This window comes from Anopheles stephensi, chromosome 3 (assembly GCF_013141755.1).
Source record: "Anopheles stephensi strain Indian chromosome 3, UCI_ANSTEP_V1.0, whole genome shotgun sequence".
In the NCBI taxonomy this organism is placed as follows: domain Eukaryota; kingdom Metazoa; phylum Arthropoda; class Insecta; order Diptera; family Culicidae; genus Anopheles; species Anopheles stephensi.
In genome coordinates, this window is record NC_050203.1 from 6,748,893 (window position 1) to 6,774,306 (window position 25,414).

Here is a 25,414-nt window from a genome sequence, read left to right on the forward strand (position 1 = left end):
TCACAAAAGCTTGCCAGCCGTGCAAGAATGTTGTTCAGGAAGTGACTGTTTTCGGGAAACCGTGTCCACCTAACACCCAAAGCGCTATCTTCAGTGGAGCGTATCGAATTTATTAAGAGGTTTATTCCATTAAAAAATTTGAACCGCGTATTTCATCCGCTTCATTCAAGCGCGTTCATTTGCTGAGAAGAAGTTCATGCTCTTTATCGGAGATCTCAGATTTCCTCTGAGTGTATAGCCGACCAATTTTTCTCCATGGGCTGTGTTCATTTTCCGTAGCACGTGGGTTGATAAGTTCTTGGTGGTGAAGCCTGATTAAGCTTTAACACCGAATTTTCGTAACACTAGGAGTTCTTCAATTACATACTACGTGTTACCTTAAGTTGATTGAAGTTGTCGAATATTTTCTACGTAAATGATTACGATTTTAAGAAAATAATGATACCATGAACGGTCATTTTGAGTTAGCATCGAGAATGGCATTCCACGCTCACCTGAGCTCAGTCCCACCAGAGAGAGGAGATGCCATGAGAGCGGAAAAGCCCGCGCACGAGAGCAGCCCACCGATCACCTGCGAGAGCGATCGTGAGCGAGAGCGAAGCCCACGCACTCCGTCCGAAACCTCTGGAAATGGGTGAGCTCGAGATCAGTGCGATCGCGAAGAAAACTGTAAGTCTTCTTTCGAACGTTCACCGGGCAGGGTGCGTCTTTCGTGTGCGATCGCCGTCGTCATCATCTGCGCGTCTCTTGTGATTCTAGCCACAAGCAAATAGGGGTAGTTTGAGGTTGCGGAGTTGCAACCGCTAGACGAGAAGCCCACAAAAGAAGAAATGTGCTAGAGTGAGCAAAAAATTCAGATAAAGTGTACCTTCCCGGGGGAAGTTGCGAGTGGGAAGAAGAAGAAGAAGAAGAAGAAGAAGAGATTTATCTCAGGTGCGTGTGTGTGTGTGTATGTGAGTTTCTTGCGAGGGCAAGTGTGTATTCCGTCGCGTATGTGTGTATTTGTGTGCGTGAAGGCGCATTAGAAAAGCTTCGAAACGAAACAAACGCACCTACCTATATTACCTCCCCGTTCCGCCTGACGGGGCCGGGGGCTTCGGGCGCAAATATTTGCGCGGTGCGGTTTTCTTGTCCCGTTTCTCAAGCGTAGCAGCAAAAAAATATAAGAGTTTGCATGTGGGAATTTCGCTGCGGCGAGTGAAACGACGCTGCCTCGCAAGCTCTTTCTTCTGCATCACCCCGCGCTATGGACGGTGGCTCCATCTCGCGACTTTAAACCGTGTCACCCACCGGGGGGGGAGCGAGTGAGCGCCTTGTGTCTTTTTTTTTGTTTTTCTTACGCGAAGTGATGTGAAAAAAGGGGTACGAAAAGGGTAAATACGAAAAGTCGCCACAGTGAGCACATAATTCGCGTCGTGAATTGGCAGCGTGATCGCGAGTGATCTGACCGACCGTTCGGGTCTACCCGCTAACAGGAAGCCATCTTGAATGTGATCGTAGCAACGCAAAAGATCTCCCGAGCAACACACACAAGATGACGTGACAAGTTCGACTGGCGGCGAGCAGTTTACAGGGCCTTCTCGGCTGATTTCAACGCTGCTGTTGGCTGGCTGTTGTGACGGCTACCTTTGCCGTGTTGCCTTCTTTTACCTTTCCGTTCTCAACACATCGCCCTTTTCTTCCTGGATGCATCGTTCGGATCATTGGTAGCCGTCCAAGACACAGCAGCACCAGCAACATCAACAAGTTCTTTCCCGCTGCGCTTTCGTTGTTTTGTTGCTGTTCCACCTCAGTCTTCTCATCTCGCCTGTTTTGTTTTGGAATTTTAGCTTTCTAAAGCTTTCTTCCTCGTTCTTTCGTGTACTGATCGCGCATAATTTAGGACGCTGGTGATTTGGGATGTTAATAAGACGCGGAGTGCGTGTGGAATGCGTGAGCAGCGCTGGGCCTTTGGTTTTCCGTGTGGCGAGAAGAATTAGCATCAAGCAAAGATAACACAGAGCGTGTGCGTGTGTGTCTGTTTCGATTTAAAATGCCACGATTCAAAATCCCCCACGGCTTAACGCATCTCAAACGCAACTCTGGGTTGGTTGGTGTTGGGTAGCTTTGTATGCTTGGTAGTATGCGCGATACAGGGCAGAAAGATCGACGAAGAAATTCTGTCCTTCGTTGTTGAGTCGTCGCTTACGTTTCGCCTCCTCCACCCCCCTTAATCTGCAGTCGGTTATTCGAGCTAAGCTTTATGTTGTACGTCGTTGATTTTGTTCCACAAAATCCATACACAAATCGATCGTCAGCAGCAGCAGCTTCAACGAGAAAAGCAGCATCAGCAAAGGCAGCAAGCTTCCGGCGGTGGAGTGACCAGTGGGCAACGTTTAACGATAGGATAACTAAAAGAATCGTAAGTTCTATTCTTCGTGCGTTAAAGCCGTTAAATCTTTTCAATCCCAACTAAGCCACCTCTCCGAAAATTATTAGATTGATTGAAATGCCACATTAAAATTAGCAGCGCGAGAGCTCGATTGTGGTGCAATTACATACCATTACCTTCGCACACCGACCTCACAAACACACCTTCAGAGCCGTAGAACTCCAGCATCCAGCAGTTGAAAACTCCGCAACCTCGCGTGCTCTGGAGTTCAACGTATTCCCAACACTCGCGCACAGTCGTAGCTTGACCCAGATTCTGGACGGCTTTTCAATTCCGTCGCTCCGTTCGTTCGCTCTTGCTTCCAAGAGCCCGGCTCAGGCTGAGCTGAGCGATCTCTGGTAAGGGTCTGCAGGCAGATTAAAGAAACACAAGCAGGGAGAACGATCGGAAGGGATCTGGCCATGGCTAAAGCTTTCCGCCGAGTGCAGCAGTTGGATGCTATCTACTGTTAAGGGCAACCTGTGCGCTGTAGAATACCGTTCGAATGGTATCCTCCGTTCCATGGTATCAGGGCGAGGGAGCATAATTCTTTCCCGGCTTTCCCCATTTGGAATGCATTTCTCGTCGAGATTAATGATGATGAAATAGAATTCTCCAGCGAAAGGAGGCGTGGTACCATCCATTAGAACGGTACTTTCCTTGGTGGATAGATGTACGTATGAATGCCCATGTTGGGGTTTGTAATTAAAAAGCTCTAACCCAGATTTTTAAGGCATCAGCAAATTCGATGCGGATTTTAATGCAGCTCATGCATGCCCTGCTGCTTGATTGGCCTTTTCTGGGAGGGTTGCTTTTTGCATATGGAAAAATTAAGACCAACATTCACTTATTCCCACCGTAAGCCCGGCGTTGAGATTAAGAAACCGTTTAAGACATCGAATCAAGGTTAGGCAGACAATTTTCCACGACCGGGCATGCATGGTATGGCTTATTCAATTTGAGGCAGGAAATCGTTCGGCTAGGGTCAGCCTACCCTACATCCTGTCTGCAACGCATTCACAACCCACCCGGCCATAGCTGGTGACCCTGTACATACCTTTATTCGCCTTACGAATCTCAAGCCAAACCTCCTAACCTCAAGAAAAGCCGTTTCAGTTTTCTTACGCATCGTTTGCGAGATGATTGGTGGTACTCGTCAGCGACAACAATAGTGCCATTTTGCTTTTGTTTTTGTATGTCTTTCTTTAAGTTACACTTCTTGCTTGTCGTACCATCTTGCTGCGGTAACCTTCAAGACAGTGAGCGAAGAAGCCAAACAATGATAAGATTTATCACTTACCACAACAACGAGCGGAAGACATTTTTCTTTAAACGCGACACATTTGCAACAGCTTCTTGCCAGGCCGTTCGCGGACCGGCACGATGGTCGTTTTGCGTCGAAGGCCAACCCTTCTGTAGATTCGGGGCGAGAGACCTTTTACACTCACCAGATCTGTGGGCCGTGTTTGTGTTAAAACAAAGTACAAAAGTCGCGTGGTTGGTAAAGACAAAAACAGACCGAAGCAAAAAATACTACGGAACGGACTGTGAATGCCGTGACCGTTCAAACCAGTCTGTAAACTCCGTAAGCTTGGGAAAACTCGTTTCCCGTGTACGGCGGTTAAATGTATTTTCCCTTTTTGCTTCGCCAGCAGCTCTCTTTCCTGCAGCTTTAGCGAGATGATCTCCCGTGTGCGTGGGCTGTTGTTGAGGAGTGTTGCTTTTTATGGTGACTCAATGCATTCGAAGGTGCGTTAGGAAGGTGCAACGGTACCACACACACACCCAAAAGCGTGCTGCATTGTAAAACCAGCCTGTTTTCCTCGTCGATCAATCGGCTTATGGGCACGATCGTTTTGTGAGTTCTCCTTCATTAGTTTTGCCTACCCCAGCTCGCTTTTTCTTTCTACCCAGAACTGTTTATTAAAAGTTAAACCGCTTTTTTGTACTGTCCTCGGGGAACTGCTTACTCCGTTTACCAAACACAAACACCGACAGTCTCAAGGTTGATGACACACTCAGCTGCTTGCTGTTGCTTTTTATGCTGACTGGCACTCCCCGTGCGAAGGGCAGAAGAACCGTCAACAACGCTTCAACAGGCGAGAATGTTAAAGCGAAGAGACACGCTAGGGTGTGGGTCGATGACATACCGATCTTGCATTACGAAACTCGAAGCTGAGCTTCCACCTAAATCTCCCTTGTTGTAATACATTTGTAAGAGATTGGCACATTGCCGACCGGGATAACGATCGTCAGTTTTCTCTCCTCACTCAGTCAGCTTCATCGGCACCTGTCGATGATCCATCATCGCAAGGGCCGCATGTAGAGGCAGGCAAGCAAGCAGATCGAGCAGTATCCGCTGCAGATGCACATCGGTGAGCGTACTTTCGACAGCACCACAGGCAAGAGGTGTTGCTGCAAGAGAAAGCGAACCGTACGTTCTGTTAAGCGATCGCTAAACGCATCGAAACCCATTTCTCAAAATGCAAAATAAACTCTAATAAATGCAAGTGAATGCACAGTGAATTGCGATGTAATTGCGGCAGTGTAATTGTGATCGTATGCCGTGAACTCTTATCTGATGCGCGTGCACACGGGCATAAAATGATTGAAAGCTTGCGTATCGTTTCTTGAACTGCTTTATATAATGCCTACGCACAACGGACGAAAATATTCTCACTTTTGGGGGGTGAATAATTAAATTCCAGCCAAAAAAAGAAAAATCACCGATTTCGTACTGTGTGGCTTATGCTGTGTGCTTAATTATCCAACGATTAGCCCGGTGCCGGTTCGGGTAATTTACGTAATAAAACAGATTTTAAAGCTGGCATGCAAAGCGGTGGCTTCCGGCAGCACCAATCGACCGTGACAATGCTTAATGGGGCCTCAAAAACGAAGCCCTGTCTCGCAGCGTCTCGTGTCTCGTCGGGGTAATTTTTCACCAATCTGCAGTCAGCGTGTGTGCAGTTGGATGTGCATCGAAGAAGAGCCACGCTGGGAGAAAGTTGCTGATGGGCAGCAGCATCTTGGCTCAGTCGGCATGTACCATTTGGGCGACTGCAAATGGGTGGTACGTTGTTTGTTATTGTTAAGCTAAAGCGTCCCGGAGGGCCTCCCGCTCCGGCGGTGAAACATATCGAATTTTCCAACATGAGAAAGTTTTGGTCTGCACCAACCGATAGCGACAGACAGACGGACAAACGCAACACGCGCCACGGGAAAAATGGACACACAGCATCATAAGCATCGTGTGACGGTCAATGCAGACTCACACACACCCGTTTATTTCACTTTCTCATTAAAATGCCATTCACATAAGTATTTCGTTAGTGCGAATTTTTAAAAAGCCCGCTCTGCTCTAGAATTCGCCTGCTGTTCGTATTTGGACCGGTAGCAGTGGCTAGAAACGAAAGCAAACAGTTTCCATTTTGTGATCGCGGGCTGATCCACGGCAACAATTGCGTCAACAGTGCCGGCGGCTGTGAAAGGGCTTTTTGGGCCGACTTTTTGTCTTGTCGGCTTCGGTAAACCTTAAGCGTTTTATAACAAGCGGCAGCTAAATCGATTTGTCGCCTGCAGTTAATTCGATCCAGAGTTCGAACAAGTGACAAGTGGACAGCTAACTTCCGGTGGGATTTGTTGGAAAGCCAGCAGCACCTGTCCACAGGAAGGGGTTTGTTAATATTCACATTTTAACGTATTATGCAACCTTCGGGCAGGTTTCATTGGGCCTGCCTTCCTTTTGGGCAACGTACAAAACGTGGTACGATTTGTTAATGAGTGATGATTGATTTGCTTTTCTTGCAGTGGAGCGTTTGGAGTTGTACGTGTCTATCGTTTTGCTTTTTGTTGCCTTCCTTCAACAATACGTAACACGCGTAATTTGTGTTGGATGGTCGAAAATGAAGCGTGCAGCATTTGAATTATTTTAATTCACCACACCGCACCGCACACACACAAAACTAGCCGGAATAATGCTTTCTGTTTCTTGCGCCGGTCGATGAACTGTCCAAAGTTTTTGGCCGACTGTTTATGGACGTGATTTAGTACGCACAGGTTCCATTACTCACCAGCTGAATTTTATTTACCGTCAGGAAAAAAAAAGCATTTTAAGCGGGTTCGTCGCTTTTCGCGCACGCTCACATACTGGAGTCTTTTGTTGTGAAATTGCTCGAGCTCGGTGCGGTTGTTGGACCTTTCGGATTTTGCCGGAATAGATGATAATTTTAAGCACACCTTCGTCCTCCCTTTCCCACTCTTTCGATGCTGACACGAAAAACCGGTCCTTTCGAGACGTCTCCAAAATCCAAGCAGGAGAAACTGTTGTCAGTTCTTTTATTTTGAGTCCCAACCCTACCGAACACCTTCGAACAGCCGCCCATCAATGAATGTGGGGAGTGCTGCTGGCGAGAAATCGACAAACAAATCCGAACGACAGACGACATTCCAATCTCGTTGGAGGCAAGATGAAGATCCGAGTCTCTGTTCGGCGAACGGAGCCACCTTTCGATGACATACGCGCCTATGGAATGGGAAATGCAAATCATATGAGACGGCGAGAGCTGTGCCACGTTTACCACGTGTCGATTAGCTCCGCCGAGGAGGCACGAAAGGTTCGCGAGCGTGAGTTTTATTAGAATCTTTCTCTAGCTTTAATGGAGCTTTGAGATTAGCCCTGTGAGAAACAGTTTCTTCACTACAACACGACATTTGCCCCTAAAATCATGACCAGCGAATTAGTCCCTGAGACATGGGTACGGAAAAACGGTACGGTCTCTTCCTACCAAGCACATTAAACTGAGCGCGTGAAACAATAAATTTACCCGAACAAAACTACACACGCTGAGAACAAAGCAAAACCGACCCATTTCCATGTTTTAAGGTCATTTGCTTGTCCATCAGCGCTAGATCAACAGTTCCTTTGCGATGGAAGCATACACAAAACTCCCTCGTCGGCCACACACAGCACAAACCTTTGTTTATACCCACACAGCAAAAAGCGTTGCCACTGTCGGGGGGGTGGTCATGAATGACCTTACTGGAACTCCACTGCCTGAATTGCGCTTGCCTGCCTGGCTGGCTCATGTTTATTGATAAAACTTTCACCGAATGTGCGCATTTGGAGCTTTATTTTTTCCAACCCCTTAAACTGCCCGCACCGTTCGCATACGGTCCGCGAAGCAGATGAGTTTTCCTTCTCGCAACAGAAGAACTGACGCGCGTGGTAGAGAAAGATGCCGCAGAAGGACGCCTGGTATGGGATGACGTCGATGGGCCAAAAGAAAATGAAACCTGGTGAAAACGAAATTTTTGGACACTCGTTTCGCTCGATTCGGAACGGAAGCGCGACCTCGGGCCCGGTGAAGGTGTTGATGATGCTCGACGGCATGAGCAGCCGGCAAGCGATGGAAATAAAATTAAAAGCAATAACAAAACAACTCGGGAAGGTGGGTTAATTACCTACGTTTTGGGCAGCCGAAAAAAAACGGGCAACACGTGTCTAACGAAAACCGGTCGTCTGCCTGATCGATCGAGCTGGATTGACGAATCGATCGATGAGGTACGATCTGGAAAGGGTGTGTTGGGCAAGCAGCCAATAGCGCTCTTAACGGTCCGAACAAGTCCGATTGGAATGAACCGTTTTTCCCTGCACATCGAACGCTGGGCACTTTCACTCCGACCAAATGGACCAAGCGCGCACACACACGCGCGCGCGTGGAGAGACACAGTTTCTCTTTTCTTCTTCACATCGCAAGGGTCTTGACCACTCGCTGCTGGAGAGAGTTTATCCATCCTTTCCCAGTCTGCCAGCCGGTCCGGGCGTTTGGACAGCCCAGCAAGATCAATTAATCGATCAACAGTAAAAGAAACAATTCTCCTCACATGCGAACGTGCGACAAGGAGTTTGGAGTTTCTCTACCAAGCTGTCACGAAAGCGAGAGTGAATGTCCCTGACGGCCTGGCGAGGGATGGGATAAGATCGCACCGAAAAACTGCTACCGAAAACCGGAAAGACTAGTCCACCATACCCGGCTTCGGAGCTTGAAGCTCGATTTCCGCATGCCCACAACAGCCAAGAGCGTGTATGCCACGTTTCGATGTCCACGGGCTGTTGGCATGGCTGACGAATTCCTGCGTGTCCATCATGCACGCTCACGTTCAGGCGGTGCAGTTGGTTGAATAACTGCGCAATGCACGATGTCTTCATGTGTGCTTGCTTGTATAACACGATCCACAATCCACGATCCGAGTGTTTCGTTTGAATCGATCGAGATCCGTCAGCCCAGATGCACGTTCAAGGGGGGAAAACTTAATATTTACAAATACCTCTTCCACGAGTGATTTTATCGCTGTCGGATTGGAATAGCGATTATCGTAAAGCAACACGCAGAAGCAGGAGAACTGTGTATCGAGGTTTCAGCAGCAGGGAACCTCCTGCTTCCAGACCCTCCAGATCGCTTCTAAGACTTCGCATCGCTCAAATGTGTGTTACGAGCACTTTCACACCTCATCCCAAACCGCGCCAAAGCCGAACCGCATCATTGGAGATAATCTCCGGGGCCGGATGACGGGATGCCCGATTTTCCCGCTACACTGCATTGTGTGTGAGTGTGTGTGTGTCTGCCTATTCGATCGGTTGGTGTGCGAAACGCGATCACTTCACACGCGACGCCACGCTCTAACCTGATTTCTTCGTGCAATTAAGAGCAAAAGATGGCTCAGCTCCGACTCACTACCGCACGGTGCATATGTGTGTGTGGCTTTGTTTGCCTTCTTCCCCTTTTGTAATCCTCCAATTGAGTTCAGCTGCCCCTGCCATTTCCCTTCCACCAACCCACGATACCCCGGTATCGGCTTCATTATTAATCTTATTTGGTAATCGGAACGCGTCCCACTGCAAACCTAGCGAGGGAAAAACATAAATTGCTGTTTGCATTTTCTCTGGCCACATCTTTCCGGCAGCAGGAGGAAACCAAAAACCCGCAACCGCCAAGACAAGGGTGTTGAGCTGCATTTTGAGCTGCAATGATGGGTCTCGGTACAGCCCCCTCCCGTCTGGTGTAGTTACGGCAGGTGATCGCTGGTTGTCGATAAGACCCAGCACCGTTTTGTGGCCGTATGGAGGACAACGTTTGCGGTGGAAGCTTCGCGAAGCAATGTTGCTTTCGTTGTCCGACATGTGTGCCGTTGTTGTTAACAAAATGCAATGCACATGCAATGATTCGAATGGAATTTAAAGTATCGAGCTGACACACTTCCTGCTGGACAACTATGTGATAGCGGAGCGAAGGCAAAATAACATACGAGAGGACAGCTACGACTAGGCCACCTTGGAAAGAAATTTTTGGAAGGCGGCGAATGACATATCACTATGGACCAGGAATATATCTTCTCCTTTCCCTGTACAACCTTGAGGGGTTCTGGCTTTTCATTACCAGCTTCCTTGAATACTTTTATCAGTAGCTAGATAAAAGTAGTATCAGTAGCTAGAGTAGCTGCGTGCGAAGAGGCAATCCATATTCAGGAGCATATGCGAGCTCGTAAGCTATTTAAGGTCTGAATAAACACATAAAGTTAGTTGAGGTACATTGGAAGAATTGAAACGAAAAGACATAGCCTGAGACGTAAATTATCCTAACAACTGCCCATTACTGTCGTTTAACGTCCAATAGGCCTCATCAGTCATAATGACTACGGAGATATACTTAGTGTCGAAAATAACAACTCTTCCATCCGGTCCGACTGAGTAATTGACCACTGCTTCGACATGACTGTGATGCCCATGATGTCTAGAACTGTCTACTCCGTTGAAGCGAAAATTGGGATATGATGAAGTCACTTAGTCCTCACGGATTCTCTTAGTATCCTATAGCACCATCCTCGTCCAGAACCTCGTCTCTTCTTTGAATATAATCGACAAGATCATCTCCTCTTCTACTTCATAAGATCAAGCAAATTCTTAACTACATTTCCCACACAATCTTCATATGTCCTAATTCTTCTCTCTCTCTCTCTCTCTCTCTCTCGTCTCTTTTCCTACCAGGCTCACCTTGGAATATCAACATAATGTCGTCACCAGGGCTCACGGCTCTCGGTGAGTCCACGCGGCTAGTGCCGGCGAATCTGCCGGCGGTTTTTGAGGTGCTGCCGCCCCCGGGCGCCTCGATCCGTGGCAGCGACTGTGTCGCGACCGTGCTGTCCCCGAGCAAGACGAAAGTGTCCGCCCGCGTAACGCACGAGTCCGCGAACGGTGCGCTCCGGATCGAGTTCGTCCCGTCGGAGGTCGGCACGCACATCGTTGAAGCGTCGATCGGTGGCACCACCCTGGTCGGTGGTCCACTCATCGCCAAAGTGTACGACTCGAGCCTGATCCAGGTGACGGACGTGAACGGTGGAGTCGTCGGACAGCCGTGCCAGTTCCGAGTCGATGCCAGTGCCGCCGGCGAGGGACAGCTCGAGATCTCGATCAACGAGGGTGAGGTGCCGAACCATGTGCAGGTGGTCGGTGGTGGCCGGTGTCTGGTGTCGTTCACACCGGAGCAAGCGAAACCACATCTGATCGATATAAAGTTTAACGGCGAAACGGTGATTGGCTGTCCGTTCGTGTGTTCGGTGGCCGATACGAGCCGGGTACTGCTGAACTTGACCAATCTCGAGCTGATCCCGGTGAATAGGCCCGCATCGTTCCACATCACGGTGAGTGGTGGTGGTGCGGCAGAGCTGGCCGTCAGTGTGCGTGGACCGCAGGGTGAGCTGCCGGTGCGTGTGACCGGTGACATACATGCCGGATTTACGGCCGAATTCACCCCGAACCATGTGGGCGCACACACGATCAACGTGGAGTACAATGGGTACCCGGTGCAGGGTACGCCGTTCGTGGCCAAATCGTACGACGCCACCAAGGTGGCGGTGGGATCCGTATCGAAGGGTACGGTAGGCCGGCCGGTGCAATTCACCGTTGACGCCGGGGACGCGGGCGAAGGCAATCTCGAGATTACGATCTCCGCCAAGGGTCACAACATTCCCACGCAGGTGCATCCCCAAGGAAACGCCAAGTAAGTATCGACTCGGAGGTGCGCATATCCAGCTTCAAGCGTCCTAATGGCGTTCGTTTGTTTCACAGATTCGCCGTCTCGTTCGTACCGGCCGAACCGTGCGAGCACATCATCAACGTGTCGTTCAACAAAATGCTTGTCCCCGGTTGCCCGATCACGGTCATCATCAACGGCGGTACGACCGGACCGCAGGTTTCGCTCGGCGGTCCAGGACCGCTGCACATGCCCAACTCACTGGTCATCAACCACGCCGGAGGCCGCCTGGAGGACATCGAAGTGAACGTCGAAGGTAGGTGGTGGCCACCAGTCGCCGGTCCAGTAGATACTAGCGTAGTGTTTGTGTAACCATTAAGCATATTGTACACAGTGTCTCAAACCCAAACCACTTTCGTTCGGTTCGTCAAGTAACGCAGTTTTCCCTTGTTTTGCGTGAGCATCCTTATCTTCTTTAGCACCGTAAGACATTGTTTTGTAGTCTGCGTGACACTACACTCAACACACACACACGTACACACATCTGTTTCTTCTTTTCCCGCGTGTTTGAGTGTGTTTATAGGTAGATCGTACTGAAGAATCTGTTTGATTAGCATTGATCCTACTAGAACTCCCGAAAGATCCTCTCATCTCTGTTCTCACCTACCAGTGGGTGTCGTTTAGAATCGGTGGGAAGAAAAAACCATCATCAAAATCTATCCCTATCTCTCTCACCCTATCTATCTATCTATCTTAGTTATTCGTGTTATCTGTTGTCTTTAAATTTACTTCCAAATTCACACGCCGCGACTCATCCCTCAAGATCAGTTGTCCCACACCTACTAATGAACTGGTAATAAACCCGTAAAACCCAGGCCCATCGGTAGCACTTCACCCATTTAGGATCGGCTCTAAGGCTCCAAGCTAAATCGTGTGCACAGTGCAGATAGGACGCTGAGAGGCAGACGCTCAGACCACGATAGGGGAGTAGTGAAGCTCCATAATTCCATAGGACCAGAAACGTAGCCTTCACAGTTATGTTTTGTGGTCGTGCAGGGAAAAAGCACAAATCGTAGTCCATATTTTTCTATAAAATAAGTAAAACAATTCTCAAAAGCAGACAGATGATTGTGGTTGTAGTAAGATCGATACAAGTCCTGGACGAATGAAGATGAGCTCAAAATTCCCCAAAATTCAACCACAATCGATTGCTCTCTGTCCCCGTGTGTGTGTGTGTATGTGAAAATCGTTAACCTTTTTTCCCCATTTTTGGTCTAGTTTCTTTATACAGACACACACACACACAAAACACCACCAAAGAAAAAATACTTTCCTTCCCTCTAGCGCTGTAAATGAATCGTTTTAATCTGACCAGGGGTCTTCACCTCTTTTCTATTTTACATGTACATTCCAGGGCGCCGTAGACTTTTGTACTAGATCCCCCCCTCTCTTGATTGATTGATTGATTGACTTATTTTGCTCACAAAAAAAAATGCGATCGATCCCGAGAAGATAATAATTTCTAGTTGGCTTTATATTCTTTCTTAACTTTGCTATTTTGTCCGCTGTTTGCGCGCATCCTAAATCCAAGACGTGGAAGGCGATTTTGCCTGCGCTGAACACACCGTTGTTTGCCATCGTGATGTACCCATCGTTTTTTTTTTTCTTTTTCATTCGTGCAACAGCCGAGGAAAACGCACGTCTTAATAGTAGTACTAGTAGAAGCGACATTAATCCAAGCATTTCAAGTAAAACAGATTTCTAACGCCCTCTACTTCCCGTACGCTCGGTGTGTTGTTAACGTTAATAGTCGAACGACAGTAATACGTATATTAATACTGGATACATAAATTAAGATGAATTAACTCTTAAGGCATGATAACCTCAATTCGGCAGGCGGAATGTATTGTCAAGTTGCGAGGACCATCTGCACGTTGGAAACGCTCGTTAAAGTCTTACCGCTGTATTGCTTCTCTTGTATCATTCACACTAAACCGTATTTATTCACTCACCTACACATACACACAACTAAATCCTAACACGATCACGGATTGTAATTTCGCTCCCCCCGGGGTTTTCCTCCCTGTAGTTGATTCGTTTGTTTTTGGGTTTTGGGTTAAAATAAATAGATTGACTAATAAAAGCTCCTACTTACCTTCATCTACTGCATGCTACCCATTATTTGCATGAGCGAGTGTGCTGTTGGCTTCCAGTGTTTCCTTTTGTAGAAATGTGTTTCTTAATACTTTCCTGTCGTAAAAAAACAAAACAAAACCTATTGGCACGTTGGGTTGGGTATTTAGTACAAGTACAAGTAAGCGAACCGAGCCCTAAGTCGCCGTTCCTGACTTTGGTGTTTCGTTTTTTTTGACTCGTAATGAAACTATCATCCAAACCCGAAAATCAAAACCCACCGTACTCGTTCCAAACACTCCAGGCCCCTCCGGTCATTCCGTACCGGCGCAGGTCTTACAGACGGCCGACGGTGTGTTTAAGGCCGAGTTTGTGCCACGCGTCGTTGGCGAACATCGGGTCAGCGTTACCGTCGAGGGACAACCGACCGTTGGCAGCCCGTACTCAGCGAAGGTAAGTGGTTGCTCATTTCTTCTTCCACGTTCAAGGTCGTATTGGGGGAATTTTACTGTCCTGCTAGAGAGGTGTGATCGCAGCGAGAACGTTCACAATTCGCTTCGGAATGCGTCTCTGGAAGGTGTGGAATTGAATAGGAAAGGCTTGTACAATCGATCCGTGTCTTTAACGATCACTTAGAACGCGTCATACAAATTGTTCCACCTGATCGGCTGCTCGGGAAAGCAAATCATTAATAATTCATCGCTAATTTAGGCTGAAGTTCAAGCCGGGGAGAAGCAACAGGGGTGTGAATTGTGTTATCCGACCGAAGCTCACTACGGGTGAGTTAAATGAGAACGATCAGATTCACCTTGGTGAGTTAGCTCACACGTTGGAACTCATGGGTTCTGCTTTACGCGCTTGACGACAGCAGTGAGTGGCGTATTTTTCCGTCGTTTAGTGTGTTGGTTGATACAATCAGGAATAAGATACTTAAAATTGAGCGGCTTGCTGACTAATCTCACCTATGATCTTGTGAGATGATCTTGTGAGGTAGCTCATGACGTAGCACTACTAATAGCCGTATGATCAACAACCATGAGGAAGTCTTCCAAAATGTCTGCGTACAACCAAAAATCATATAAGAAAAATGCTTTTACTAAGGAAAATATTTACCCTCAAAGTAACATCATGAAATCGCCTAAAGCACGCTTTCATAAGCCCAATTTTCGATGCCTATGTCTATATGGCGAGTGATCTCTCATTCGACGCATGAATTGCTGCCAGTTGGTTGGAAACATTTGTTTAATGCGATGTTGGTGTGCTGTGTTGTTTGTGCCGTCCCGAATGATATAATCATCCAATTTACAAAGCGAAAACAAACACATCAGATCACAAAAGTGGATTGTGAAGATCGATTTTCCGGCTCGCTGCTGCAACCGTGTGGTGTGTGTGTTTGTCTGTCACAGGGATGCAACATATAGATCGTTAATTTATTTTTCATTTATATTTCCCTCACTCGATATGTACGTGAAAGTGAAGAGCATTGAGGTGGTATGTTTGCTTGCAGTAGACTTTAAACCAAATTTTCACCCATGCTTCACCCATCTCTAACGTATCAAATTTTTTCCTCAAAAACATGAGTGTCCAGTGGTTTTTCTGGAGCGCTTGTTTATTGCACCGATGTTCACCACGCTTCGGAGCGTTTCAAGAAAAGAAAAGTGACTATTAAAAATATATACATGTACAGGGCCCCGAACGGCAAGCAAGTGACTGTGGTGGTCGCTCTAGCTTGACGAATGAAGCAATTAAAAACACGCACCCAGCGCTCACCAAAAATTCGTCTTTGGTTCTTGGTGTTTTGAAGACTCCCCCTGTTTTGGACTGTCCAATGGAGAACTCCCACACTTGAATCTGGTTTTCAATTAGCCGAGAACGGCAGCAGCGCTGTGTTAGAGTATGAACTTCAAGCCGAGAAGGTCAGGCAGAATGAACTCTCGAGTAGACCCTGTGGGGCAATAGAAGCGAGAGATAAACAAGCCCTTGTCCCTTGACTTAGCACGTGCAGCAGCAGCTAGTGGAAGCCGTTTGGCCGTTTGGAAACAATTTTTACTGCCCTGGCGTAATACACACACACAGCTGGGCGGTATAATTACCGTTAATTATTAACTTTATTCGCGCTTGTGCAACAACAGCAGCACACCACACGCGCATTAAACTACTGCTGCGCAAACGTTCCATAGAAGAAGCTAATTTCTCCACCACGGAAAACGGTGTTTGAACACAACCAACCCACACACAGAGAGAGAGAGAGAGAGAGAGAGAGAGAAAAGGCTTGTGCTTAGCACAGCAGTTGCCTGACACATGCCATAGTCATTCCGATCACGTCCGAACGCTAGGAAGGGGCCGATCAAGCTCTCCCACAGCAGAGGCCCGCCAGAAAATCCCCCAAACACTAACCCGCTTTCCATTGTTGCTATTCCATCGGTCCGGCCGACACCACCGTCACCAACGCCACATTCATCATCATGCTGCTGCAGGTCTACGATGTTACGGCGATCAAGGTAAAGAACGTTAACAATGGAACCGTCGGGAAGCCGGTCGTATTCTTGGGTAAGTCTCCGCGGCACCTTTCACACTGGCAAGCATTTGTAGCTGAACGCTTTTTCTCTCTCCGCAGTGGAAACATCACAGGCCGGACCGGGCAATCTGGAGGTGACAGTCAATGGTGGGCGCGTACCGACGTCCGCACAGGCCCAGGGTCAACACACTTACGCGATCAGCTTCACGCCCCGCGAGGCACAGAACCATACGGTCGAGCTGCGGTTCAACGGGCAGGACGTGCCGGGCAGTCCGTTCACCTGTAAGGTTAGTAGGGGGAATAGTTAGCCAGCCCTGCCCCGGACTCGGATCCGATGAGGAGGGTTCGCTGGGAGGTTTTAATTGACACACCCGATCGATAGTACGAATATGGGCGACGGCGATCGTTAAGTGTGTCGATGCAAGCAATGTTGGGAGTGCGTCAAGTTCTGGGCGAGTTCCACGTTGGCAGTTGCATTCGGTGGCCGGACCAGTGAGTGAGTGATGTGTCGATCGGGCGTTGGCAGGATTGGAAGATGTTGTCGGATCCGATTGCTACATCGGGGAAAAGTAAACTTGAAGAGTTCTTTTTGGAGTTATTAAAGATTCCATCCAGAAAAAGGCCACAAATTGACTCCTCTCCATCTCTCTCTCCCTCTCTCTCTCCCTCCCCCTCTCTCTCCTCCTCCTTCGTTTTAGGTATCACCAGCGGCACGCATCGTCAGCAGCGATCTTACCGACAAGGTAAGCGTAGGACACATGTTTGACTTTGTGGTCGAATCCGACATTGCGCCAGTCGTCGAAGTGCTCGGCCCAGCACGACGTCCCGTCCGGGCGGATATTGTCCCGGCAGCTCCGGCCGGCTATCGTGTCAAGTTCGAACCAGTGGAAGTTGGAGACCATTCGGTGGAGGTCCGCTTGCCGGGCAGTGGCCACGTGGAAGGTAGTCCCTTCCTTCTTAAGGCTTACTCCGCCGAAAAGGTCGTCGTCACCGACATTCGACCGGGAGTTGTGGGCAAAAGCGTTAGCTTCGGCATTAACGCCAGCCAGGCAGGGGCAGGAAATCTGGAAATTATCGTCGCCGTCGGAGGGAAGAACGTACCGAACTTTGTCCAATCGGAGGGAAACGCTCGGTTCAAGGTGAACTTCAAACCAACGGAAGCTGCCACACATTCGCTGTCGGTGCGCTTCAACGGCTATCCAGTCCCGGGATCACCTTTCGCCTGTCACGTCACTCATGCGCCGGTGTCGCTTTCGAAAGCGATCGCCACGGGCGAATGTCTCCGGCAGGCCCCGGTAAAGAGTGCGAGCGTGTTCGAGCTGGAAGGCTTCGACGGGATCGATCCGCAGGTGTTGATCACCTCACCGTCCGGTGACACCGTGACGTCGCGCGTCAACTACCAGGATGACGTGCATCTGGTGACGTTTGTACCGACGTCCGTTGGCCGGCATCTGATCAGCGTGACGGCGAACGATCAACACATCAACGGATCACCGTTCTCCTGCAACGTGTTCGATGTGTCGCGGGTGTCGATCAGTGGGCTCGATCCACGCAACACCATGGCATCGTTGGGCGTTCCGCTTACGTTCAGCGTGGATGCGGCCGGTGCCGGCGAGGGAACGCTCGAGCTGGTCGTGTCCACAGCAACAAGCACCGTGAAGGCGGAGGTGACCGCCTGTGCCCGCGGTCTGTACGACGTGACGTTTATACCGCAAAGCTGTGAGCCACACTTTGTCAACATCACCTTCAACGATCTGCCCGTCGACGGTAGTCCGTTCCGGTGCGAGGTCCAACAAAACACGCAGAACGTGCAGGTGGGCAACTCGACGCTGATCGAGCTGATGGCCGAAGATCAGACGGTGGAAATATTCGACCCAGAGAACAAGCTCGTCCCGTTCACGCTTTCCCGCAAGGCGGCGGAGTTCAAGGCGGCCAAAATCGGTCAGTATGTGGTGCGGTACATCGATCAGGAGACGCGCAACTTCATCGCAGCGCGCACGATCAACGTATTCGATCCATCGATGGTGAAGATCGTGGAGGTCGGCGAAGCGTACTGCCACAAACCCGCGTCCTTGGTGGTATCCACGAACGAAGCCGGCCAGGGAACGCTCACGTCGATGGTGCGCTGTGGAGGGCTGGAAGTACCACACTCGATCCGAGGCACCGCGAACAGTGGCGTGTGGGAGATCGTGTACCATCCGACGCGTGTCGCACCGCACAAGATCATGATCCTGTACAACCAGGTACCGATCTCGAACAAAGCCATCGAAATCAACGTCCTGGCACCGGCGATGAGCAAGGAGGTGGGTAGCTTGCATTCAAGACGATCCCGGGCGATCAGAGTAACATCTCCCTTTTTGCTTTGTAGATCACCGTGAACGGGTTGGGACTGTATCAGGCACGCGTTGGAAAGACAACTTCGTTCGCCATCGACACCGTCGGGCATCCGGCGCGTGAGTTCGATGTGGTTGTGTCGGGTCCGGGCGGTCAGGCACTGCCGGTCCGCTGCTACCAGACGAAGGGTGGCCATCTGCAGGCAGAGTTCACCGTACAGAAAGTTGGTCAATGTTTGATTGGTAAGCGAGGGCGATGATGAAGATGAGTTCGTACGGAATCTAACTCTCTCTCTCTTGGGTCTAAATTGCAGATGTCCTCCACCAATCGAAACCATTGATGGGCAGTCCGTACACGTGCGAATCATACGATCCGACCAAGATCCAGCTACAGAAGGTGCCGAAGATGAACCTGTGCGCCAACTCGCCCATCTCGTGGATAGGTAAGCGAGCGATGGACAATAAGACCACCAGCTTTGCTTAATCAGGACATCCATTCTCTTCCGGGAAACTCGCTCAAAGACCAAGGCTCTGAGGTCTGATACTGACAACAGACGTTATCGTTGTTCCACGGAGTTCTCTACTCCATCACTATGCTTACCTTAATCAGGTTCAAAGCCTCCAACAGGTTGTCGGTTTGATCTACTATTTAATTCTGAGAATCACGCGATTCCATCCTACGTCTAATAAACAACCGACAAGGTCTATATCATCTGTGACGCCAGAACATTAGGGATGTCGGGGGGATATTGCACCGAGTTCGAAGTTGATCGGTCACTCGCGGACTCTAGTCAAGACAGGACAACTCGGATGTGTTAGGAGCCTTCAACTTAAATTCTGCTTAGATCCTCCACGAGGCTTACTTCACGACTGCCTTTGATAGAGTTGCTGAATTAGTTGTCCTGAAAGAGTCTTGTCCGCTACGTACTCTTCTAGCTTTCACTGAGTGGTCGCATTGTTTTTCTCCAACACCGTAACATTGTTTCAACAGCTCCTCACATTAACGCCAATTTCTTTACCCCTGTCCACAGTCCAATCCGAGTCGGCCGGTGTGGCGGAGATCGAAGTGACCGTCCTCTCACCAACCGGCCAGAACGTGCCCGTCAAGCTCACCCAGCAGGACGACTACGAACATTCGATCGAGTTCGTGCCACAGGCGGCCGGCCACTACAAGGCCACGATCATGTACGGTGGCGAGCCGGTGCCCAACTCACCGATCACCTTCGCCGTCCAGTCGGCCGGTGGCAAGAGCGATAGCCACGCGTCCGGCAACGGACTCGAGATCGCACACCGTGGCAAAGAAACGTCCTTCGTGGTGTTCTGTCCCACGACGCCGAACGTACAGATCGAGCGAACCGATGAGCAGGCGGAACGGATCGAACCACGCATCAAGAACATGGGCAACAACCAGTGGAAGATCTTCTACACGATCCTCACGGTGGGCAGGTACGAGATCCGGGCGAGCTGTACGAACCGGGGACCGCTGCCTGGCTCTCCGTGGAACATTTCCTGTCTCGATCCGGCCAAGGTGACACCGATCGGTGGCTGGGGATCGCTGCTCGACGGAAGCGGGAAGTTGGTGCTGCCCAGCAAGATCGTGTTCGACACGGGGATGGCCGGACCGGGTGAGCTTACGTGCTACGTGGACGATGCGGAGGTGATGGTGGAGAAGCAGGGCAATGGGAAGAGTGTCCTGTTCCTGTCGGACGATGGTCTGAGCAAGGGAGAGCACAGCTTCGACCTGACCTGGTCCGGACTGCCAATATCGCAGAGTCCCGGGTTCGTGTATGTGACCGGCATGACGATCGGCTCGGATCGGGTGGTGTTGACGGGTCGGGGGCTCACGACGGCACAGGTGGGCGAGGTGTCTCACTTCACGATCGACGCGACGGATGCGATGTCCGGGAAGCCGGAGGTCCACATGTCGTACGATGATGGAGAATCGCTTCCGGTGACGCTGCTGCAGCCACGGCCCAACGAACTGATCTGGTTGGCGTCGTACAATCCGCACAAATCGACCGGAGGACCGTTGAGTCTGGAGGTGGAATGGAACGGACGGATCATCAAGGGATGTCCTCTGACGATACCGGTCGGACCGGCGGTTGATGCGGCGAAGGTTCTATGCTCCGGGGAGGGCCTACGGAATGGAGTCGTTGGCCGGGAGATTAAATCGTGGATCGATACGCGACGTGCCGGACCTGGCGAGTTGACGGCGCACTGTGCCGGTCCGCGGAAGGTCGCTTACTGCGAGCTGTACGATCACGGCGATGCGACGTTCACGTTGAACGTGAAGCCACAGGAACCGGGACGACATACGCTGACGATCAAGTACGGTGGACAGCATGTGCCTGGGTCACCGTACACGCTGCGCGTCGTTGGAGCTCCGGACGCGAGTAAGGTGCGAGTGTACGGGCCCGGCATCGAGCACGGTGTGTTGGCCACGTTCCAGTCGAGGTTTATTGTGGATACGCGAGGTGCCGGTGCTGGGCAGCTGACGGTGCGAGTCAGAGGACCGAAGGGTGCGTTCCGGGTTGAGATGCAGCGCGAGAGTCAAAAGGACCGGACCATCTTGTGCAAGGTACAATGAGTCATTTAAACCTTAACTTTGTCTTGGAATTACTATTTTCCTCTCATCTTGTTGCAGTACGATCCCACCGAACCGGGTGACTATCGGGTGGAGGTGAAGTGGGCCGGCGAGCTCGTCCCCGGTTCACCCTTCCCCGTGCTCATCTTCGACACACAGGAGGAGCTGAAACGATTTCTACACGGAAACTGAAACTAACGGCGCCACAACGTCTTCTGCTAGAATAGGCAAGCTTCAGGCGTAGCAGCTTTTTTGTTTGTTTCTTTGGTAAGGGAAAAGAGAAAACTCCGGCCTGTCGGCTGGAAGGATTCGAGTGTCGTTCCCGGGCCGGTTGTTAATTTTAGCTGGTTAAGTTTTACGACGTGCATCGAATAAATGTAGGCTACATATAGGTTTAGCAAAAGAACGTGTCAGCTATGACTGAAATGGCTAACATTTAGTGCTAACGAGGAGGGAGGAAGACAAGGGTTTGGTAGGGATCGTGAAACCGTTTTTGTTAATGTAAAAAAAACTGTATTACTGTGCAGCAGGAAGAAGAAGCATCAAACTAAACTGAACGAATTAATAAACGAATCTTGTTACATTATTAATAGCAAAACGCAGTTGTGATATTTGAGTTTTCGCTTAAATGCGGTATATGGACACATGGAGTTTAAGGTTTTAGAATTTATCGCTCTTTATTTCCTTTCATGCTCTCTTTGGTTACATATAGAATGAAAATATGATGAGTTAACATTCACCGACCCTCTCTCTCCTGTCCCTTTCTGTCTCTCTCTCCGCTGCCTTCCATCCATTTACACACGTGTCAATCTAGCAACCACGACACGATTCAAATACACGTTAATCCGCACCGTTCGCACACTCTTCAACAACATCTCTTCGGCCGCCCGGTTTCTTTAACACATTTTCCCTACTTCTATATATCTTCTGTGCCTCCCGCTTTATGGTAATTCTGATAATAGGATGAACCACACGGTGCTTAGACGGTGCGTGCGGTTATGCGTGTCGTTTTGATTCACTTCGGCCCCGCTACAGGGACCTGCTTCTGTATTAAATTACTAACAATAAAAACGCTCTATTCATCAGCGGGAAAAACAAAACCCACACACACACACTTCATTTCCTTTTCATCCAATTCTACACTCTCTGTACAGATGCGCACGCAAATACACTCTGGTGCTTGGGGGTGTGGGGACCTTTCTCCTGGTTCTAGCGGTCTTCGGTGTGATGTAAAATATATTTTTGATAAAAAAAAGAGGCCGGCGCCAGAAAAGGTGCCGAAAAGCATATAAGCGATGACGCTAACGAGATAGAATGAAATATACTATGCAAGCACACACACACACACACACACACACACACACACACACACATGTGCATCCACTACCCAAGGGATCGGACGATGTGAAGCGAAATAGTAAAATCTCGGCCATGACCATTTAAAGCCGGGTTGGTGGGTTGGTTTTTTTTATTATTTCGCTACCGGGAAAGGGCATAAACGGAGAACACACCACGGAAAAATTATAATATCGAAAACCGTAAAAATAAACGACTCAAAATTCGGCCCCGTCGGAACCCGTCCCCGTTGCTAGGGGAGAAGAGCTCCACAAAAAATGACCACATCCGTCCATCTTTTCCACACCGAGCTACACATAGTAGCAGTGCGAATCCGTGCAAGGGACACATTGACTCGGGAAAAATCTCATTCCCCTTTCTCAACCCTCGACCGCTCGGTGGTAGCAGCATGAGCAGGCAGCATCCGAGTTGTTTCATAATTCAGGCACATATTAAATTAAAAATTAATCTATTTTACTCTCAGCTTCGCTCGCTCGCTTCGACGCCCATCCCTACTAACCCGGGCAGTCGGTCACATTCTACTCGACCGGAATTCGATCCCATTGTAAGTGCTCCGTTACGACACGTACGGGTTTGTATGTGTGGTGACGGTCTTTTCCGGTCCGGGGTTCCCCTTTTGAAGGATATTTTTTGCCATATGAAGTCAGGATTAACCATTTCATGCCACACCGAAAGTGACGCTAAATCGGTAAAAGGATCTGCAAGTCCTTGTGCGTACGTTGCCCATGGTTACACGTAGGTGCAAGTGTGTGTGAGAGGTGAGCGCTTTCTGGCAGAAGGAGATCTCGAGGTGAGATTTTAAGTGACAGCCTATTCTGACGGAAACTGACAGCATTTTAACGGACGAAATGTAGTTGCTGTCAAATTTGAATTTTTGTCTTTTGATCGTGATTTACTAACGGGTGATAGAGAAAAAATTGCCGATTTTCGTAACAAAAAATCAAGGTTGATAGTCAAGATCTCGCTCTACCTTGAAACGCTCTCGAGAGTAGCTAAGTAACCTCAACTGACCCATTTTCCCCTCTAAGTGATAGGCTCTCTTACAGGTCCTCCCGAAGAAATCCCCTATGTTACACGTGTTTAATGATTCAAGCGCTACTCAAAAACCCCAAAGCCTAGAGTCCAGGTTGCTCTAATCTTCCTGTCCCCTGGCAAAGGCTTCCCATGATCCCAACTGCCCCATAGTCCAGTGTATATATGTAGAAAGAAAAGTTTCCCCGTCACATCCCGGTACACCGTGGCGTGCGTTTGCGTGTGTGTGTGGTTGGTTGGTTGGTTTGTTGGTTTGCGTTTGTTAGACGACCACATACTGTCCCGAACTATACTGCTTTCTCCTCCGGTCGGCAAACAGGAAGTCAACAGCAGTGGCGGTGACCTCACAGGGAACAGATGACTCCCAGGCACTCTAAACTTCTGTGCCTTTGTGGCGGGGAAAACCCGGTGCATGGGATTGGATGTGAGAAAAAGCAAACAAAAACTAGATTTTCATGGCTTATCAGGTTCGGGCACGTGAAACAGAACGCTCCTAGCGCGGGCCGTACTTCCGGTAACTGTGTGTGGATATACTAAATAAAAAAACAATCCTTCCCGGTCCTACGCGTTCCCTCACACATCCCCGCAGGATGCTGCTGTTGTCGTCGTTGTTGGGGTGGCGGTTGGGGTGCATTTGCTGACCGGTATAACTGTGGCCAGCAGTGGCGTTGAGTTAGAGTTTAATAATGTACATGTGGCCCCAGTTCCTGCACCAGCCGGGTTGTTGTTTCCGCTACCATTGCTACCGCTAGTGTAAACCGACCGGCTAGCTCCCGTTGCTGATGGTTCGATCGTGCCGGATATGGTAACAATCGTAACCAGATCCTTGCTACTGCCGGCTGCTCCTGCTGGAACGCTACTGTTGCTGTTTGCGGTGGGAACGCTTCCAGCCGGACAAAGCCTACTACTATTGCTGTTTATGTTGCCCGCATTGTTGCTACCGGCGGCAGCGCCGCTTGCTTCGCCACCGCCCGCCGGCAGCAACTCCTCACTGCCGGTATCAATTAGAGACACAGAGTTGGGAATTGAATTTCGCTGTCGCGAACCGACGACTCCCTGCTCATCTGCCGCGTTGCATCGATCGTCGATTTTAATTATGGACGGTGCATGATGATGATGATTCACACCCGTCGCGCTCGTACGGTTCGGTCCAGCCGTCGGGTGCATATTATCACCGCTTATTAGGTTCGCATCCTTCTCCGCAGGAGCAGGGTTGCTTCCGCTACGCACAACGCCCGCCGACGGAGAAGCACCGTTCGCTGACGTTCCTGACGGTACGGTCGACTGTTGAGATGGCCGCTGAAGTGTGTCGGTGGCTACCGTTGGCGAATGTTGAAGATTTACCGACCGATAGCTGGGCGGCAGCGTACTATGGCCATCGGAACCGTACGGGTTCGGGGAGCTGTTCACTTGCAGATCCGCCTGGATGTGCGCTGATGGTGGCGCATTGTTCACACTGTTGCTCGAGCCACCACCACCACCGACGGCGCCACTGATTATGCCACTAATGCCACCGAATATGCTGTTGCTGCTGCCGTTGTTGTAGCGCGAGCTGAGGGGTATTCTAAAACGATAAAGGCAGAAAAAGCAGACAAAATAATAAACACAATTTTCATCACGGGATAAAATGAAGCCTATAGAAATCAATTTCATCCCGGTCCCGGTTCGATCCGAAGCGCTCGATTATAAACACAGCTGGCCAGCACAACACACCAGTTGACAACTGACAGCGCGATCAAAACACACCGGCTACTACGATTAGAGAGGGGCCCGGTTAGTGTGCGTGTGCGTGTGGGTAAACGTCACACATCGTGGCGAAATTAAACTTTCAATCATGCTCCCCACAATAATTAACACCGTGTCCGAATCGTCCGTGTCCCCTAGCATCCAGACGGATCTGGTCCGCATTGCAAAATTATGGACCCATTAAAATAAAAACTCATTGTATGAAATTGCCTATCAAAAACCAAACACCGGCCGTTACGCCTACCATCGGAGGCTGGTTCGATGGAATGGAAA

At 49.6% G+C, this 25,414-nt stretch overlaps 2 protein-coding genes across 9 annotated transcripts in view; one reads left to right on the top strand and one right to left on the bottom strand.

The window, feature by feature from the left end:
- The window catches only part of LOC118510328 (filamin-A), a 35,578-nt gene extending 13,973 nt beyond the window's left edge, over positions 1-21,605 (top strand). Inside the window, exons 1-12 of one of the 8 annotated variants that reach the window (XM_036051980.1) lie at positions 678-775; positions 2,221-2,401; positions 10,455-11,466; positions 11,535-11,755; positions 13,877-14,025; positions 16,050-16,122; positions 16,190-16,377; positions 16,789-18,393; positions 18,459-18,666; positions 18,738-18,866; positions 19,455-21,001; positions 21,068-21,605. In XM_036051980.1, the coding sequence (XP_035907873.1) occupies positions 10,478-11,466; positions 11,535-11,755; positions 13,877-14,025; positions 16,050-16,122; positions 16,190-16,377; positions 16,789-18,393; positions 18,459-18,666; positions 18,738-18,866; positions 19,455-21,001; positions 21,068-21,199 (5,241 nt within the window). In that variant the 5' untranslated portion in view covers positions 678-775; positions 2,221-2,401; positions 10,455-10,477 and the 3' untranslated portion in view covers positions 21,200-21,605. Of the gene's footprint in view, positions 1-677; positions 991-1,379; positions 2,402-10,454; positions 11,467-11,534; positions 11,756-12,853; positions 13,600-13,876; positions 14,026-16,049; positions 16,123-16,189; positions 16,378-16,788; positions 18,394-18,458; positions 18,667-18,737; positions 18,867-19,454; positions 21,002-21,067 lie in introns of those variants that run through there. The other 7 variants (XM_036051976.1, XM_036051977.1, XM_036051974.1 and 4 more) reach the window with 7 other exon arrangements.
- A 53-nt stretch (positions 21,606-21,658) lies between these two features.
- Positions 21,659-25,414, bottom strand: part of LOC118510335 (mucin-19) — a 115,040-nt gene continuing 111,284 nt past the window's right edge. The window contains exon 7 of the mRNA XM_036051993.1: positions 21,659-24,959. Within this exon, the coding sequence (XP_035907886.1) occupies positions 23,969-24,959 (991 nt within the window). The 3' untranslated portion in view covers positions 21,659-23,968. The remainder of the gene's footprint in view (positions 24,960-25,414) is intronic.